Source organism: Gracilinanus agilis, chromosome 3 (genome assembly GCF_016433145.1).
Source record: "Gracilinanus agilis isolate LMUSP501 chromosome 3, AgileGrace, whole genome shotgun sequence".
In the NCBI taxonomy this organism is placed as follows: Eukaryota; Metazoa; Chordata; class Mammalia; order Didelphimorphia; family Didelphidae; genus Gracilinanus; species Gracilinanus agilis.
In genome coordinates, this window is record NC_058132.1 from 609,431,206 (window position 1) to 609,450,130 (window position 18,925).

Genomic DNA, 18,925 nt, shown 5'->3' on the forward strand with positions numbered 1-18,925 from the left:
CCCCCCCATTCCCCTTGCCTGGGAAAAAGGAAAAGAATAAGCATTTATGAATCACACCTACTGTGTGCCAGGCCATGTGCCAAGTTCTTTGCAAATATTATCTCCTTCAATAATTGGTCTTTTCCTGGGTAGGGTAGGATAAATTTCTTCTTTAATGTGGTAATCTTGGTGTTAGAAACAGACCTGTTGAAGTTCAGAAAGGGTGGGAACTTAGAAGACTGACCCCAGTAAGATAATGGCAATTATAAAAAAGATAAATTTTTGAATTATTTATACTAGTGAACATTTAAGTAATGTAGACAATCAGGAATTAACTGTATTTTAATTTTAATGAAAAATTCTCCATTTAAGACACTTAAAAATTGATCATGTTGCCAGTAATACTGGTATATTTTGCCTTTCTTTTCACCACATGGTTAAAAATCAAATGAAAATTTAATTATATATTAATGTCTTAAGCTTGCATGTGAAGATACTAGCTCTACAAATATGATGGAAAACTGATGTCACAGGGGAATGTCTTTTAGGATATTATTTTATTGAGACATCTCTTCTAGCAGACTGATACCATCACCCATCAGCTAGGGTACCATTCACATTGTCAAGATATATGTTTTTACCTTTTAAAATAGCTTTTCTTCAAGCAGCAAGTAGTTTTTGAGAGTAGTGCTCAGAGGGGTCTTTTATTTTAATTTTGATAACAAACTACAAGTTTGTAATAGGTACTATGTTTTGACAAACCATCAATAGGGAAAGAGTGGGAAAGGGGGTGATATTTGGTTGGCAATGATATTTTTGATTGAATGTTTTAACAATTTGCTTATTTACTAGAGTATTTAGGGTATTTGTTACATATCTAAATCCTATATATCTCTTTTAATGCCTGGCTCAGGATTTGCAAATAAACATTTTATAAATATTTTTTGAATTGAATCTTTGGATAAATGCAAATGGCAAGCAATTTCATAATGGTTATTAAACTGATATATAATAACAATAAACCCTGCTCGTGTTAATTGCTCTATCTGCACAGTGTGACAGAATGTTTCAGAGACACAGCTTAACATAAAATTTCTTTAGTTTACTTTATACTTTGGTCTAGACTGTGTTGGGATTGGAAATTCTGGAAGAAAATAATTGTATGTATATTTTTTCATTATTTTATTTGTCGCCTTAGGTATCAGAACAAGATGATCTAAGTATTCCAGAAGGTGATGAAGATTTGACTAAAGCCCTTGCGATGGTTGAAGAAAAGAATATAGATAGGAAGCTTTTGGTAAGAACTTTCTCCATTGAGAGGGAGCATGGTTTGGTAGTGTGGAAGGTAAAATCTGAAATAACTGAGGAAACAAAGGTTGAAGCTTCCTAGCATACTAATTTACTACAATGAATGCTAATTGCTTTCTTTTCTTCTCCTTTTGATTTATTTTATTTGGTAATCTCATCAAAACCCATGGGTACAGTGATCATTTCTATGGAGATAATTCCTAGATCTATATGTTCAGCCTTAATCTCTTCTTTGTCACACTTGTGTATCTTCAACTGCATCTTGGACATATCCCTCCTTCTTATTTTTCCCTTGCTAATCCTACCCTTCCTTTCCTTTCGACCTTTTCCCTGTTCACAAATGTTATTGCTTCTGTTTACTGCTTCCTTGAGTTCATCCTCCTTTTTGTCTAACCACTGCTCTGGTTTTCTTGTTCTCCTTCCTCTTCTTACTTCCCTGTAGAGCAGTGATTCCCAGAGTGGGTGCTACCTCCCCCTGGTGGGTGCTGCAGCGATCCAGTGGGGAGGCGATGGCCACACTTTTTTTTTGTATTACATTCTATTCTGAGTTCAATAAATAGTTTCATAATTTCCAGGGGGTGCTAAGTAATATTTTTTCTGGAAAGGGGGTGGTGGGCCAAAAAAGTAGAGTAAGATAGGTTTCTATAACTGAGTATAAATGTTATTTTTGCTTTGCTCCATTTCTGATGAGTCAGTCTGCCACTCCACTATCTTCTTTTACTGTATTGATCTCTGCATACCTCTTCATGTGAAATAATTTACCCTCAACTTTTTCTTCTTTTATCTTTTTACATTGTATCCCTCTTTCTTATTTCTTGATTTTGTTTTTTAGGTATCAACTCATAAAATTCAACTTACTCCCTGCTTTCTGTCTATGTATGCTCCTATTTACAGCCCTAATAGTAATAAAGTTCTTAAGTATCTTCAGTATCTTAAATATTCCAAGTACTTTAGGTACTTCAAGTATCATAGATATCTTAAGTTATTACAATCTAGTTTAAATCCATTGATTCCTTTGAATTTTTTTTAAATTTACCTTTTTATGCTTCTCTTGAGTGTTGAATTTGATCATTGAATTTTCTTTTAAGCTCTGGTCATTTGGTCAGGAATGCTTGAGAATCTACTGTTTCATTAAATATATATATTTCTTCCCCTGAAGTATCATGCTCAGTTTTGTTGGGTAGGTGATTCTTGACTAAAGTCTTAGATCTTTTGCCTTGTGAAATATCATATTTTTGTGACCTTGCCTATGTGAAGGGCACTCCACTCCTGGGATGCAGGGAATACTATGTCTGGGTCTCCTGGGTGCTCCCGAGCTACCAGGTCTCCCAGGTGTTGATTGCCAGGCTGCTCTTTTCACTGAGTGTTCCCCCCAGGTATGCTTTGCCTTGGGCAGCATTTGTTGAGTTACTGTTCTGTATATGATAGGCAGCTCTTCACCCTGTTGGTTCTACTGCTTTCCTTTCTTAACCCAGAAAGAGGGGTCCTTTCTGTTGTCTCTCTAGGTTTTCTTTGACTGAAATCCTGATTCACTCTGTATTTTGTTTGTTCTGCTGCTCCAAAATTTGTGTTGAGGGCTTTTGTTGTTTTTGTTTGGAGATGAGTTTAGGTGAGCTCAGAACATTCCCTACTTTGCCATCTTGGCTGCTGGAAGTGGAAGTCTACTTCTTGGACATATCAAACCTCCCCATAGGCTTCTCAAACTTCCTTCTTACCTATTGAGGGCACTACCTGCCCTAGAATGCTCTTTGTCCCGAGTTACCTGTCTTTCCTGTCTTCCTTCAGTACTCCACTCAAGTCCCACTTTCCACAGAAGGCCTTTCCTAATCCTTCCTCATGATTACATACTTTATATATCTTATATGAGTGTAATAACTTACATATTTCCATTGCTAGACTTAGTTTACACAGTACATAATACTTACCAAATACTTCCTTCCTGTCCTATTAAATTGTCACTATTAAATTGACTCTGGGAAACTGCAGAGTATTTGAGTTATTTGATTGAGATGCTTCTTGAGCTTTTTGATGGAAAGGGAGCTATAGAAAATCTGTCAGTTAAATATGACCATAGAAAAATAGCTCCAAGTTTTTAAAATAAAAATTTATATGGTTTTTTAATAAAACCCTTACCTTCTATCTTAGAATCATTTATAGAATCACTGTGTATTGGTACCAAGGCAAAAGAGTGGTAAGGACTAGACAATGGGGGTTAAGTGACTTGCCCAGGGTCATATAGCTAAGAAGTGTCTGAGGCTAGATTTGAACCTAGGATCTCCTATCTCTAGGCCTGTCTCTCAATCCATGAGCCACCCAGCTGCCCCCTAAATTTTCTATTTCACATAAATTTAAACTTGCATTTTATCACAAACATATTATTACTTTTTCACATTTAGTGTTTCTATGGTTGTTTTTTAAAACCTTCAAAAATTGACTTTGTTATGCCATGGGATTTTTGCTGCAAAGATTATTTCCTTTATGAAATAATGATTTTGTTTTGTTGTGATTTTTCAAATTTCTAGTTACAAAGAAGGTTTGTTTTCATTATTATAGCATTACTCATTTTATGTAGTTCTTTTGCAGTGTAGATTTTTTATTAGCTTTTAGTTTTTGTAAGGAAGAGTCTACTCAGAACAAGGAAAGCTAAGTAAGAATAATGTAAATGCTTTTCAGTAATAAAATCAAGGAATGTACAATTTGTTGGTTAGTTGTCATTTAAATAAAAACATCTATTCTTGTGACAATCTAAATCTTAATTGACATAGTGAAGTCAGAATTGGTGGCATATTGTGTTAAATCTCTTCTAAAATCTGAATTTCCCATACTCTATCAATTTCCTAAAAAATTAACAATGGCTGTAGCTGTTTAAAATAAAATAGGTTGTAACTATTGTAAAGTACAAATCGAGTCTTTAATAAAAATTGGCAATAAAGAGAAGTTATTAATTCATTCTTTGATAAGTATGTGGTTTGGGTGGCTTTTAGTTGTTTCATAATTTATACTTTCTTGAAGTAGATTGATTCTCCAAAGCAAGGGTAAGAAGTTATAGGAGTGTAGACTTAAAAACTACAGAGATTTTATGGTACTGCCTTAAAGAGAAAAAATGACCGACTTCAGAGGAATTATTATTGTTCTTTAGAGCTTAAGGAAAATTGATTCCCATGTTATTTTGACTGGCACATTTTATACCAATTCATTTTTACATCAAGTATTTGTTATTTTAAAGCAACATGTGAATGTGAATTTTTAAGAATTTGAAAATATGCCACCAAATGCTTTTATAATTTTTATGTAATGCTTTTATAATATGTATATAATTTATTATGTATTTATATAGTTGAATTTTAGATAGAAAGTTAGATGTTTTGTGTAATAAATAAAAATTAATCTTAGAGACTTTATATTAAATGTATAAGTGTTTATATTAGTGTTATAAAAAATAAATGGAGGGATTTGGTGGATAATAATAATAGAGGCTGTAAAGGCTAGAGGCTTTGAAGGTGGATTGGATTTTGGTGGGAGAGAGAGCACACTCTTGCCCATGGCCTCTATGTAGATGCTGCTGGTAAAACTATGCCTCTCCTCTCCTGACAGGCTTGCTTAACTAAGCCTGTCAGCTATCTCTTATAACAGTTGCCCAGACAGGGTACCACTGAGAAGTTATGTGTGTATTTAACCTCTCTAATTCCTCAGCCTGGGGCTTATATAGATATTGATGCTCTATTTAAATAACAGTGAAATCTGACTGTGTATGGTTCTCCCCTTCCCAAGGGCTTAGATATATTGACCACTCAGGAAAGGTATTTGATAACAAAATACTATATTTGATTCTAATTAATGGGGTTAGGAACAAAGGAAAAGGATGGAGGATTTGGGAACCTTATTTGTTAGTATCCTAAGCTAATGATCAGACTATTAGAGAGAGCTAGATCAAGTAGAGGCTGGAGGATTCTTCACCCTCACACTAACCCTGGCCTGACTTGGCCGGAGCCAAGCCAAAGATTAGGGAAGGCTATTGATGATCTTTGATGATGTTATCACAGTTCTCTCTCTCAGCTCTATTGTCAATGATGGTGATTGCTCTCTAGCTCTCAGTAGGACAGGTTGGTTAGCAGGTACAGGTACAGGTACAGGTACAGGCCTTCCCTCCCTTGAGACTTCCCACCTCCCAAGTTCTGCTCCAGAGTGAGCCACAGGTGCTGGGCTTGGTGGGTATTTATAGGGTTGGCTCCAACTGATTTTTTGCCCTGGCTCATGGCATCTGGGTACATTCCGAGGTGTTCTACTGCCAGTCTTGTCACTCATAGTTGGTATCCATCTTGTCCCAGAAATCAATATAACATTAGTAAGGAGAAAGAAAGAGAGAAAGAAGATCATTTTACCAGCCTAACTAACTTAAAAGTCCCCATACACTGTGGCAAGTTTAAATTCCTGGATTCCCAGCTGCATGGTCTGCACTGGTGGCAGGTGGCCTGCTGTGCCACTTGCCAGAGATAACTCACATAGATAAGTACACCTATGAAAGAACTCCTTTCACAAACCCCTAAAATAGCAAAGTGCCTTCCCTCTTCTCCTGGTTCTTTTATCTTGCTTTTGATCTACTGTCTGAGTCATGTGTTCTGACATCCAGGCACATAATCATGCCACACTGCCTACTCAGGAGTCTCTCCTACCATGCTGGCAAATTAAGACACATGACTCTATGACCCCTTTTAGGTGAGACTTCCAGGATCTGGTGGTCCTCTAGATGTTTAATTCACATATCTGGAAGGAATTATTGATAAATAAGCCTAAGCATTTGGCATTTATAATTAGTACTTGTTGTCTACGAATTGTAATTGAAGGCATTCTGTCATTTGTTAGTTGAGAAATAATACCAAGACATGCTCTTGTTAAGAGTTTGTGTAGTATAATTTTTAAAAAATCCATATAGGAATCAGAAAATGTTACATTGTTCCTAGCTTAGTGTTTGTCTTTGTGTGATTTTTTTTGCCATACAATGAACATTTTGATTTCTGTTTTTCCATTTACATTAACTGTAGTAATATCTGACCCTGAAGGCAAAAGTACTTTTTATCATAAGCTTATCAAGAAAGATAGAGTAGAATCCAGATGTACAAAAATATTTGTTTGTTACTCATTCATTTTTAGCTGTGTTCTACTTTTTCTAACCTAATTTGGGGTTGTCTTTGTAAAGATATAGGGGTGGGTTGCTCTTTCCGTCTCAAACTTATTTTACATATGAGGAAACTGAGGCAAAGAGGGTTAAATGACTTATCTAGGGTCAAACAGCTAGTGTCTGAGGCTGGATTTGAACTCGGATCTTTCCGACTCCAGGACCAGTGCTCTATCCATTGTGCCACCAATCTGCCTTGAATATTTATTCATAATACATTTTTAAATAATATATATAACCAGAAAATCAATCATTAATAGTCTAATCAATGCTTAGAGTATAATTTTAGAAATATAACAGTGTGATTTCATAGTAAGAATTTAGTCCCAGGGGGCAGCTGGGTAGCTCAGTGGAGTGAGAGTCAGGCCTAGAGACAGGAGGTCCTAGGTTCAAACCCGGCCTCAGCCACTTCCCAGCTCTGTGACCCTGGGCAAGTCACTTGACCCCCATTGCCCACCCTTACCAATCTTCCATCTATAAGACAATACACCGAAGTACAAGGGTTTAAAAAAAAAAAAAGAATTTAGCCCCAGGCAGATTTCTATGTATGTAACCAGATTAAGAATGTAGTCCCAGGAAAATACCTGAGTTTTAACTTACTATCATAATCATAAGTGCATTATCTTATTAATCATGTGTGTTATCATGTTAATCATAAATGAATTGCTATGTTGATTATAAAGTGAGATTTCTTCATTCAAAAATGTACTCTTGACCAGATAAGCTCACACAGCAGGGGGCCACCCAGAGGCCATGGAGCTCTAGATGTCACTATAATGGTTAAATTGGGATTTTGACTAAATAAAAGTTATAAAAAGTGGTCACTGATTATTATCCCTTAAGTCAAGGAAACTATTAGCAGCTTTTAGCCATTTTGTTTAATTGGAATATTAGTAAGAAGATGGAAATGTGGAAGGGAAAGAGGTAAGGAGACTGCCTAGCCTACCCTAAATGCTAATCTGGTGAAATGAAGCTCATTCCCCAACAGAGTTCAAATCTCCACATAGGAATCGTAGTCACTCACCAACAATCTGGTGATCCAGGCAAGGTCCCAATGCAGAGAAACCCTCATGAGCTAAGCTCACCAAGGCAGCAGTGAATCCAACAAGAAAGTCCCCAACTCCAAGAAACACCAAAGCCAAAAGTCAAAGTCCAGAAGCCAAACACTCCAGTTGAAAAACCCAAAGCTCCAAGTTGAAGTCTAATTCCAAAAGCCTCAAGGAACCATCCTCCAGGAACCATCCTCCAAAGTAGAAGTCCAAAGGAGAAGGTTCAAGGAGCAGAGACTCCGAAGAATAACTCCAAAGGAGAAGCCTCAAGGAGAAGTCAGTTGGACAGGAAGTTCAGTACTTTTTATAGTCCTTTTTTTCCCTTCCCCTCTCTTCTCCACTTTACGGGAACCAATCACAGTCTTTCAATTCGCCTAGTGCAGCTGGGGGGTGGGGTCAGTGGCCACTGGTGTCCTCACCCACTCTAGCAAATAACTGGTGAACTCTCCTACTTAGTGACTGGTAAGGGTAGTAGTAGGGGTACTTATGTTTTTGATTGATTAACTTAAAAATCACTGATTGATAGACAAAGAGAGTTTGATTCACTCTTCACATCACAGTGGAAACTTTTTTTTCTTTTTGATCTCTCTACAGCCTTACATACCTCTGTAGCTTTCAGTCATCTTCTTCGTGATACTCTCTTCTCCTTGGATTTTTGGGCTTCTAATCTCCCCTAGTTCTCCTGCCTTTCTTACTGGTCCTTCACAGTTTCTTTTGCTGTATCTTCATTCAGGTCATGCCTACTAAACAAGAGATTTCAATAGGATTCTGTCCTGGACCCTCTTCTCCCTCTATTCCACTTCACTTGGCAATCTCATTAGCTTCCATGGATTCAATTATCATCCTCATGCTGATTATTATCAGATTTCCTTCCACCTCTGCTGACCTTTAGTCTTGCATTTTCACCTTTCTAACAGTCATCTCAAACTGGACATTCTGTTAGCCATTTAAAGTCCTTTATAACCAGCTCCCTGCAAACCCTACCCCCTAAATCCTTCCAGTCTTATTTTACCTTATGCTCCCTAATATGTTCTTTTTATATTCTTCTGTGTAGTGAAACTGACCTCCTTTCTGTTCCTTAAAAAAAGCTAATCCTTTCAATCCTGGGAATTTTCAGTTTCTCTATGTCTGGAACACTCTCCTTCCACATCTCTAACTCCTGGCTTCCCTGGTTTCCTTCATATTCCAGCCAAAATCCTTCTTTCCACAAGGAGCATTTCTCAGCACCTCTTAATTTTTGTGCCTTTGCTGTGTTCATTTTTCCTATTTATTTTGGATATAGTTTGTACATGTTTGCTTGTAGTCTCCCCTTTAGAGCATGAGCTCCTGGAGGACAGTGATGGACCTTTGCCTTTCTTTATTTTCCCAGGATTTAGCTCCATGCCTGGCACATAGTAGGTACTTTCTTCCATAAATACACAGACTGAAATTACTGCTGATTCCATTTATTTAATCATATTCTCTCTGATAAACTTTATTTTCACATCTGTGTCTTGTGTTGGACTTTTGCACTTGTCAGTCTTATCACCATTTCAAATTCAACATATTTAAAATTAAATTCATCATCTTCTCTGGTAAAAACAGAACTCTTCACCATACTTTTCTTTTTCTGCTTTTAGTATCACTATCCTCCTTAGGTACCATGGTTTAAAACCTCACTTATCTTTACTGTCCCTATCCTTGCCCCCAACTCCATATCCCATCAAATGCCAAGTCTTTATTGTCCTTAACCCCTCTGGGCCTGTTTCCTCATCTGTAGAAAGAATAATAAACTTCATGCTCCAAGTTTCCTTCCATTACTGAAGGTTTTTTATTCTGGTTGAATCTGGATAAATTAGTCTTATTTTATATTTCACTTGTTGCAATATAATCACATTTTTCTTAGTAAATAGATTGATTTGAACCCATTTGTTAATCAGGATTAACAAAATTAAAAGTCACTTCCATCACACAAACATAGAACACTGTGGTAAACATATTAATTACAATATATTAAAATTGATTGTTTTATAACACTAATTTAAAATTATAAGTGATATTTTTCTTTAGTAAATGTTGGTATGTAGAATGCAAAGGGTAACCAAAAAATTCCTATCTTTGTTGTGTTTCAGAATTTGTATTTTTAAAAGTAATATTGTGTCAATTTTCATCACAGGCTTCTAAAGTAGCTCTCCCGCCTAAGCAATCATTGGCTGAAGTACCTGAAGTGGTGGAAGACTTTCTCTGTAATTTTCTCATCAAAATGGGAATGACCAGAACCCTTAACTGCTTTCAAAATGAATGGTAAACTATTATGCATTTAAGGCAGTCAAATGTTTATTTAGGATTATAGTTCATGGATTAGGGCAAATGCATTTTGAAGTTTAAGAGTAATAATTGCATTGTTTACACTTGCCGCTTTTGAAATGGTTTAGACATCTCCTAACCCGAGTCAAAGAGATATCTGTGTCTTTCTTTACCCTGCTCCCTCAACCGCACTATGATTACTAAGGGATTTTGCCTTTTTAAAATTATATTCTCATTTGAGGTATTAATTATGAAATAAATATAAATTCTATACAGCTGACTTTTTGGTGAATAGCTTTTGCAAAATATTGAATGTATTTATTCTCCACACTCATACATTTGAAGTCATTCAGGTAATAATTATATGTGCTTTGGGAATGGGATATTCTTTACAAAGCATTTAAATCATACTTTTAAAACATAATTTTTTAAAAGTATAAGAGTTGTGGAACACAAAGTTGTTTTAAAAAATTCTTTAGGGGGCAGCTGGGTGGCTCAGTGGATTGAGAGCCAGGCCTAGAGATGGGAGGTCCTAGGTTCAAATCTGGCCTCAGACACTACCAGATGTGTGACCCTGGGCAAGTCACTTGACCCCCACTGCCTAGCCCTTTCCACTCTTCTGCCTTGGAGCCAATACATAGTATTGGCTCCAAGACAGAAGGTAAGGGTTTAAAAAATTTTTTTTAGTATCCTTATGTAAATTATTGATTAAGAGATTTTCTATAATCCTTATGTTTCAAATTACACAATTATTTTTGAAAGTCTCATAAAAATTTAGCAGTTTCCTTTTAATACCTTAAAGAGTTGTAAAATTCAACCAGCATTATCTCTTAAATAAGAATTTCTTTTGAAATGTGTACAAAATAATTTTTAGCACCCCTAGTTACCCAAGAGAATATAAAATTGAATCTGATATGTAAACCTGATCTTTTGTTATCATCAACATATTATTGAGAGATGATTAATAGGATGTATATGCACATATAAGTTCCTATTGTTCTAAATTCTTATTTTATTATATGGGATAGTTTTCATTATCTGTTAATCCAGTTGCACTGTGATTTTAGGAGTCCTTTTTTTTCTCATTTCATTGACTTATTACCAAAAAAACCCGAAACAGTCATTTTTTAAAAGCAATTCATTTATTGATGTTAGTGAATTGAATAGACAACAAATGTTATACTAATAATGTTTTATTAACTTCCTTTTTTGACTTCTGCCAAAGATATTTTTTACATTCAACCCTTGCTGTTGCCTTCATATTTTTGGTTATGTTATTACTTTTGCCAGGAAAGTTTCATTCATTCAATTTTTTTTTAACTCTTACCTTCCATTTTGGAATGAATATACAGTATTGTTTGCAAGGCAGTAAGGGCTAGCTAGGCAATTTGGATCAAGTGACTTGTGTAGGGTAACAGTGCTAGAAAGTGTCAAGTTCACATTTTAACCCAGGACCTCCCAACTCTAGGTCTGGCTCTCAATTCACTGATCACTTAGCTACTCCTGTTTCCTTGCATTCTATTTGAAATCTTTATCTAGTGAAACCTTGACTTTTCTGAAATGCCAAAGGACAATATCTTTATGAATTATTCTCCCTATCTAGGAGTAATATCTTTATTATTAGATCTCTCATAGAAGTTGGTTTGTATCAATGTATATATATTTTGATTTGTATCTGTCATCTCCCCTTATGTAGAGATATAATCAGCTTATTGAGGGTAAATATATTTTTGTATCTATTCCTGCCCTACTCCCCAGCTCCTTGTGTTTAATACATGTTGAGAAGAAATATTAAAGAGACTAAAATAGGTTTAATGGGGAGAGGGATACTATTCTACTAATATGGATGTCTATATGATTCATTTTTATTCAGAGAAAATAGTGATGTACTGGAAAGAATTCTGGCTTTGGAATCAGAGTACTTGGCTTTGAATTCCATCTGGGCTACTTAAGTGTAGCTTTAGATAAGTTATTTAACTTTTATGTTACTCATATAGTCACATGTTAGAGCTGGAAAGGACCTCAAAAGACATTTTATAAAAAATGAAAAAAAAAAAGCCAAAAGTTAGAAGTCAAGAGAGGTTAAATGACTTGTGCTTAGTTCCTCATCTGTAAAATGAGGGCATTGAACTAGATCTTTTCCAAGGACCTTTCTAGTTCTGAGTCCTATAAAAATCAATAGAAGTCTTTAGGAGATTATTTCAATATGCACAGGAAAACATTTTCACAAATTGATTTAAGTTATTTGTCAGCATAAATGAATTGAAAGATTATTATTATAAAATTCATCATTTTTAGGAAAAGACAGATTTGAGGGCATATTTGAGAATAAGTTTTAAATTTTTAGCTATCAGAGTGAAAATAATTTAGAGAAATCTTTGTTTATACTTTAATAAGTTCCTTGAATTTATCAAGTTGACTTTTCATATTTTATATTTTGGATTAGTAAATTAATACTTCAACAAAATAAGTAATAATTATATTAATAAAATATTTTTATAAAGCAAAACTATAGCATTACGAAATCTCAGTAAGTTCTTATAAAGCATCTTCATTTGTGTAGTTTTTTTCAAACCATCCCAGGCTGAATCATTGTTATCAACAGCTTTATAATGGGACTCTGATATTTTAAAACTTTATTATTAAAAAAGATATCTTGTTTTTATAAGCATAGGTAATAAGGAAAATTAATTAAAAATTTTAAATAGAAGAAATGCTTCAGTAAAACCCCTGCCAGGCATTCAAAACTTGCCAAGAAAGTTGGCAGGTTCTTGCCTTTCTATGTGAAATGAAAAATCCCTGGGGAATAAGGCTCTAACTTCCATCTCTACTTCTATTCTCAGAGAGAGTAAATAACATTTTAAACTTCTGTCTTGAACTTGTAATGATTAATTTAGCCATACATTCAGAAGTTAAGAATTGCTCCTCTCAGTGTTAAAAATGGCATGTTCCTTTAAAGAACTTTATCATATGAAATAGATATTTTATATATATAGTAACAAAAAGAGCCAGTAGTCAATGTTTGATTGAGGGGAGAAAGAGAAAGTCTATGGTGACTCTTCCAGCTGTCCCCTGTTGCTGAATGTACTCTGGGAGACTTCGAGGGGAGTGTCACCCTGAAAGTGGGTGACCTGGATGGTTGTGCTACCCCACAGGAGTTGGAGGCAAGGCTTCCCTATAAGATGAAGTATGTGGTAGCCCAATCTAATTCTGAATGAGGGTGGGGTTCACACAAGCCTCCCCCAAGGTCAGTCAACTTCACAGCAGGTGGTCTGGCTTTAAGATGGAGGCAGCCAGACCAAGCTGTGGTTCCCCTCTCCCTTGTTGTCTCTCAGGCACTCTGGAACACTATCTGACTAATGAATGACTTTTATTATTCACAATTTAGGGATTGGGGAGAGGGGTGAAGGACAGAGGGATTTTTGGGGTGCCCTCTTCTCTATTTCTATGGGGTCTCTCACTCAGGAGGGAACCTTTGGGGTTCCCACTCCCAAGCTTCTTCCCCTACCCCTTCTCCTTCTGTTTCTATTTCTAGTTTTCTGTTTCAGTCCTTTTTCTGTAATTGTAAGTTTTAACTGAAAGGGGGTCTCTCAGCAAGGTTGGGTAATGGGTGAAGAAGACCAAGAGATCACTCTCAAAATGGAGTCCAAAAACTTAGCTGACACAATGGTTGAAGTCTTGATGGTTGAGATGCGATGAATGGCTTTTACCAGGGAATCAAGGTTTCAGTTTCCAAAGAAAGATCCTCAGGAAGCCCTCAGGACTGGATCTAAGCTGGGATGTCCTCCTCCTCTCTCCTCCCAGACCTCTGACCGAAGTCTTCTCCTCCCCTCCTCTCCTGGAGAAAATACCCAGAATTCTCTCTGGTCTCAACTGTCACCAATTGTCAGCAACTCCTTCTCTGGCTCCTTTTATACCATCCCCCTTGCACAAATCCCATTCTTACATATAATATGTATATACATATATATTCACATATATATATACATATATATTCACCAACTATTTTTGAGTTGCCTATTATGTGGGAAGGTGCTGACAAAACAAAACAGGTCCCTCCCTCAAGGAGTTTTAATCCACTGAGGAAAAGGAAGCAGGTAAAATGTAAACAGACAAGTAAATTAAATAGAAGATTATTTGAGCAGAGAGAGAGAGAAAATTAATAAGTAGAGGGTTTAAGGAAGGTTTCATCCAAGAGGTAATACATGAGTTTAGCCTTGAAGAAAGGTTGGATTCTGATAGGCAGAATCTAAGGCATAAATTCTAGGCATTGGAAACAATTTGTAATTATGTGTTGAGGTGGGAATTGGAATGTCAAGATAGGGAAACAACTATTTGTCCATTTTAGCTGGAATGCTGACAGTAAAGGGAAGCAATATGAAATAAGACTGGAACCAGATTCTTTAAATGTCAAGCAGAAGAGTTTTTATTTCCTCATAGAGGCAATATGAGCCAGTGAAGATTTTTTGAACAAGTGAACCATTTGAGTCAGACTTGTGCCTTGCAAAGATTATTTTGACAGCAGTTATATGAAGTGTTACTAGAGCTTTAAAATCACAAATAAAAATATGGATAGACAAAATACTAAAAGGAAAAAATAGATACTCTGAAAATAAAGGCAGCATGACCTCTGTGGCAAGGATGCCTTTTGGAAAGGCAAATGTCCTTTGAGAGTTATATCTGGGCACAGAGAAATCACCTGTGCCTTTGAGCATTTAATTTTACATAATTCAAATCTCAAATGATTCAAGGGTTAGGAAACTGATACCTAGAGTATTCATGGAATGACCAAGCTTATTAACCTCAAGGGCTACATCTTGGCCTCCTACTCTAGTTGGGGTTTATTATGGTGGTACACAAATGACAGGAGGAAATGTAACTGGGTAATCTTGGGCTGGTCTTCTATACTAAATCACTGCTTTGGAGATCCATTTTAAATCATTCTCCTTGTGTCCTTAGAATGATAGGGCAAATTCAGAAGCACCAATAGCTCTTCTTTGTTTCCCTTTACCTCAATTTCCTCCTTTCTCTCTGCCTTCAGTAGTATAAATGCACTCCCTAGAGTAATAGCTATATTTAATCTCTTCCCTGTTAGATTGTCTCTACTCTTTTTTGTTATTCTAACAAAAATTTTCACAATCCAATTGAAAGCCCTTTCTTTTGGCAGGCACTAAATTCTAATAACTATTATTAAACTTAATTCAAGTGTAATTCTGCTTCTTTGTTTACCACATATATAGAAATACTGGGGAAATTAAAATTTTGAGAGAATCAGTCTCTGAATATTATATTCAGTGGAAAGTTACAAAGGAAGTAAGAAGTTTTTCTTTGAGTTAATCATAATACTATAGAGAAAATACAATCAGAAGAGAAAAGGTGGTGCAATGGAAAAATTACTGGACAAGTTTATGAAAACCATACATTCTGATCTGCTGCTAAATAGGTGCATGAAGTTGCCTATCTATTTAACATCTTTGATCCATCATTTTCTTTTATAAAACAATGTATTTGGGAAAAGTAATCTCTTAATTTCTAGCTCTGAATTGCTGCATCTGCAAATACTACTAATATTAGCAATTGAAACATTACTTAACCAAGAGTGACAATAATGCCTGTTATTGGGAGGGTGAGAAGAGTTAGGGTTCCGTGCTAGCTCTCAAGGGTTCTAGGATGTGATAACCAGATGTCCTTGCATTTCTCACAAAAATATTTCTGGGCCATATATTCACTACCTCTGTTAGCTTGAATCATTTTGGGACTGTTTACTCCTAGCATTTAACCTTGGTTGCTCCTGTTGGTGGGTGTTAATTCTGTATGATTTTGGTATCCCTCCCAGGATCAGCCCCATCTAGCCCCTTCTGCCTCCTTAGGTTAAAAAAAATTAATCTGTTCTTTGATTCTTTTGAGTTGAGCTACTTTCCTCCTTTAATAAAGGCTATTGTATTTCTTCCTCTTCTGGGAAAGTGGATTTGTGGTCTCTATGGATTTATATATGCTACAGTGTCCCAGGGTGTTTGTTTTTCCTTGGGGAAAAAAGAGACAACTTCTGTAGAGTTCATGCCTCAGTTTATAAAAATAATGGCTGGAACAGATAATGGAAGACTTTAAGTGCCATAAACATTTAGAAAAGAACCAAGAACAAAAAAAATAGAATATTTTATTTTCAGTGGAGAATTTGTTGATTAAAATGTCTCACAATTCTTGTCTTCCACTGACTTTTTTAATCTATTTCATTTTTTTTTCCTGTTAAGGAATTCCTGTTTCTTCAAACCTTAATCCCTTATTCTTTTTGGCCTCTAAGGCCAGAAATAAGAGAAACTGATGGAATTGTAAAGATGTAAATAATACTTCATGGCAAGAAAACCTTCATATAAATCCCATAAAAACCCATGAGTAGGATGGGTTATTTAGGGTGGTGGGGAAATGAGAAAGGAGTCATGAGGATATGACGGATTTTGTCATACATCTTATCCCAGAATATCCTGGATAGTTTAAAGTACAACCTTTTGAATTGTTAGGATAATTTCTAGTCATCTAAGATTTTCACTCAGTCATTTTGGTGGTTGTATTTAATTTAGTAGTTAAAGAATTAACTTTAATAATAAAGTTAGTAGTTTAATTGTAATGTACTTGTGTCACACCACTCACAAAAACTACTGAGAGGGATTGTGGAGGTTCTTGAAAACAAGTTTTACTTCAATAGGATGTGCTTTAAATCATCCTCCAACTCCTTAACCTAGAGGATCAAAGATTATAAGAATTTCTTGCCTCCCCCTCCCTTCTCCTGTCATCTCCTTTTATTTGAATAGCTCATCATTTCCTCAATAATATAAGACACTACTTATATTCTGATGTGCATGTTTTTCTAATATAATTTCAATTGTTTTTTCTAACATGTTTTATAAATTGCTAAGTAAGTAATTTGGTATGCCAATTATTTTAAATCTTATAAAATAATTTGATATATAATACAGGGCAGACTAAGTGATAACGTAGTGATGAGGGTGATGATGATTATGATAGTATTTGATACTTCCATAACATTTTTGATATATGAGATATTTTGTGGATATTAACTAACACAGGGATATAATATGATACCAGTTGATAACATTCTCTTTTTTATTATAAACTTTATTTAAGTTGGTAGAATGAAATTATATAAGATGTTGTTGTTTTATATTGTCTTAGGTATGAGTCAATTCAGAAGGGTACATTTGTTCCGCCAGAGGCTACATTTGTTCCAGATGTGTACACTCAGAATTTGCTTTTGGACAGTGAGAACAAAAATTTGAAGAAGGATTTGAAGCATTATAAGGAAGCAGCTGAGTATGCTAATTTACACTTATTGGTCTTTTATATTGGAATGATAAAATAATAGAGGCTACTAGGTAGAGAAAAGGTTTACTATAAATTTTACATCTATATGTAAAACTATATTATATTCAGTTGAAATTGGAATTGAAACAAAATTGGTGACTTTTATTAAGTCCTAGTTAAACATCAAAGTGTCGTGTGAATCATCACAGTTGGAACTTTGTGATCCAAAATCAAATGCATAGGATTGTGTAGAAGGCTGATTCATGAAGCAAAATTATTGAAGAAGTTCACAATATTTCATATATTAGGGATTTTCTTCCCAAGAAGATGGCCCTGACTAGCTGTTTTTAGCATTGTTTCCAGAGAAAAGAAGTAATATTAGAAAGAAGGAAGATTAAACCTCATAGAGGAAATTTAGACTTTGAAAGACTCTTAAAGTAAATGTGAATCTTCAAACTTTCTGGTGTGTATGCAGCCATATGACTGAACTGGGGTGGGACCAAATACATGTAACCAACGGGACTGTGTGATTAGAAATGTACATGCAAACAATCTGTAATGTGCTTGTGGGAGTTAGGATCAGCTTGTCAGTTGATTACAAAAATCACTCTTAAGATATGTTTAAAATTAACTTCTACCAGTCACTTTTTTTTTCTACCAGCTGCTTTTAAATCCCAGAGGAGACTATTTTAAATTCTAGACTATTGTTTCAATTTAATATAATTCAGGGAAGTATTTATTAAATCCCACTCTGCAGGAAGCAGAGTAGAACTGGATATAGAAGAAAGAAATGTTATGTATAGATTAGAGGCATATAAGACTTTGTGAAACCTTTTCCTGTGGTAAGAGAGACACACCTCATTGTAGGGATGCGGAAACATTTACAATCTGGTTCTGTTGAATATATGGCTGCAGGTCAAAAACTAAATGATATAGTCACTGATTCAGCTTGTTATGAATCTACTATACCTGATTTATATAGTTCATGAGTTCTGTACTGTCTGCAGCAATAAGCATACATGGATGTGTAAGAGTGAAATGATACCAAAACAATAGCCCTCTGTTCTCAGTAACATTTTTAAAAAGTAAATTGTAGCATCAGCCTTTATGTTCATTCTGAATTTTTATTGTTACATAATAGATGTGCTGAGAACTTGTCAGAATATTTTTCATAGAATGGTGCTCTAACAACCTGATTTCCCTCTACTATTGCTTATGTTTGCTAATTTTTCTTTTTGGATAGATGTATCTTTTTCATGAAAAGAGTTTTGCCACAGTGACATTAAATAATCATTGTTACTCAGTTGAATATTACAGTTAATAACTGTAATCAAAATGATAAACCATTTCCCTTGTAAATTATTAATTTCATGTTAAAAACAACCATGATTAAATCAGGTATCATTCAAATAAATAATTACATGAGTCTGGCTTTTACATTTTTATTTACTAATGTTTCAAATTATAGGTTACCATTATTGCTTTCAGAGGTATCATTCATTTTAACTAAACTCATATTTTATGGAATTTTGAGCATGCCAGATTGGTAAAATAATCTTGGTTATCATCACAGTTGATGTTGATTCTTTGTGATTCAGAATAAAATGCATGGGATAGCATAGGAGAAGACTAGTTCATGAAGCAAAATTATTGTAAGATTTTGAACAACATTTTCATAAATCATAGATTTTCCCCCTGGAAAGATGGAACTGATTTGAAATTTTTAGCACTGACTCCAGAGAATTTTGAGAGAGAGAGAGAGAGAGAGAGAGAGAGAGAGAGAGAGAGAGAGAGCTGTCTCTTATAC

At 35.1% G+C, this 18,925-nt stretch overlaps 1 protein-coding gene across 1 annotated transcript in view; it reads left to right on the forward strand.

Annotated features, from left to right (window-relative positions):
* Positions 1-18,925, forward strand: part of SPAG16 (sperm associated antigen 16) — a 1,250,545-nt gene that overhangs the window by 17,883 nt on the left and 1,213,737 nt on the right. The window contains exons 3-5 of the mRNA XM_044667518.1: positions 1,178-1,276; positions 9,668-9,795; positions 16,990-17,127. Coding sequence (XP_044523453.1) covers positions 1,178-1,276; positions 9,668-9,795; positions 16,990-17,127 — 365 coding nt within the window. The remainder of the gene's footprint in view (positions 1-1,177; positions 1,277-9,667; positions 9,796-16,989; positions 17,128-18,925) is intronic.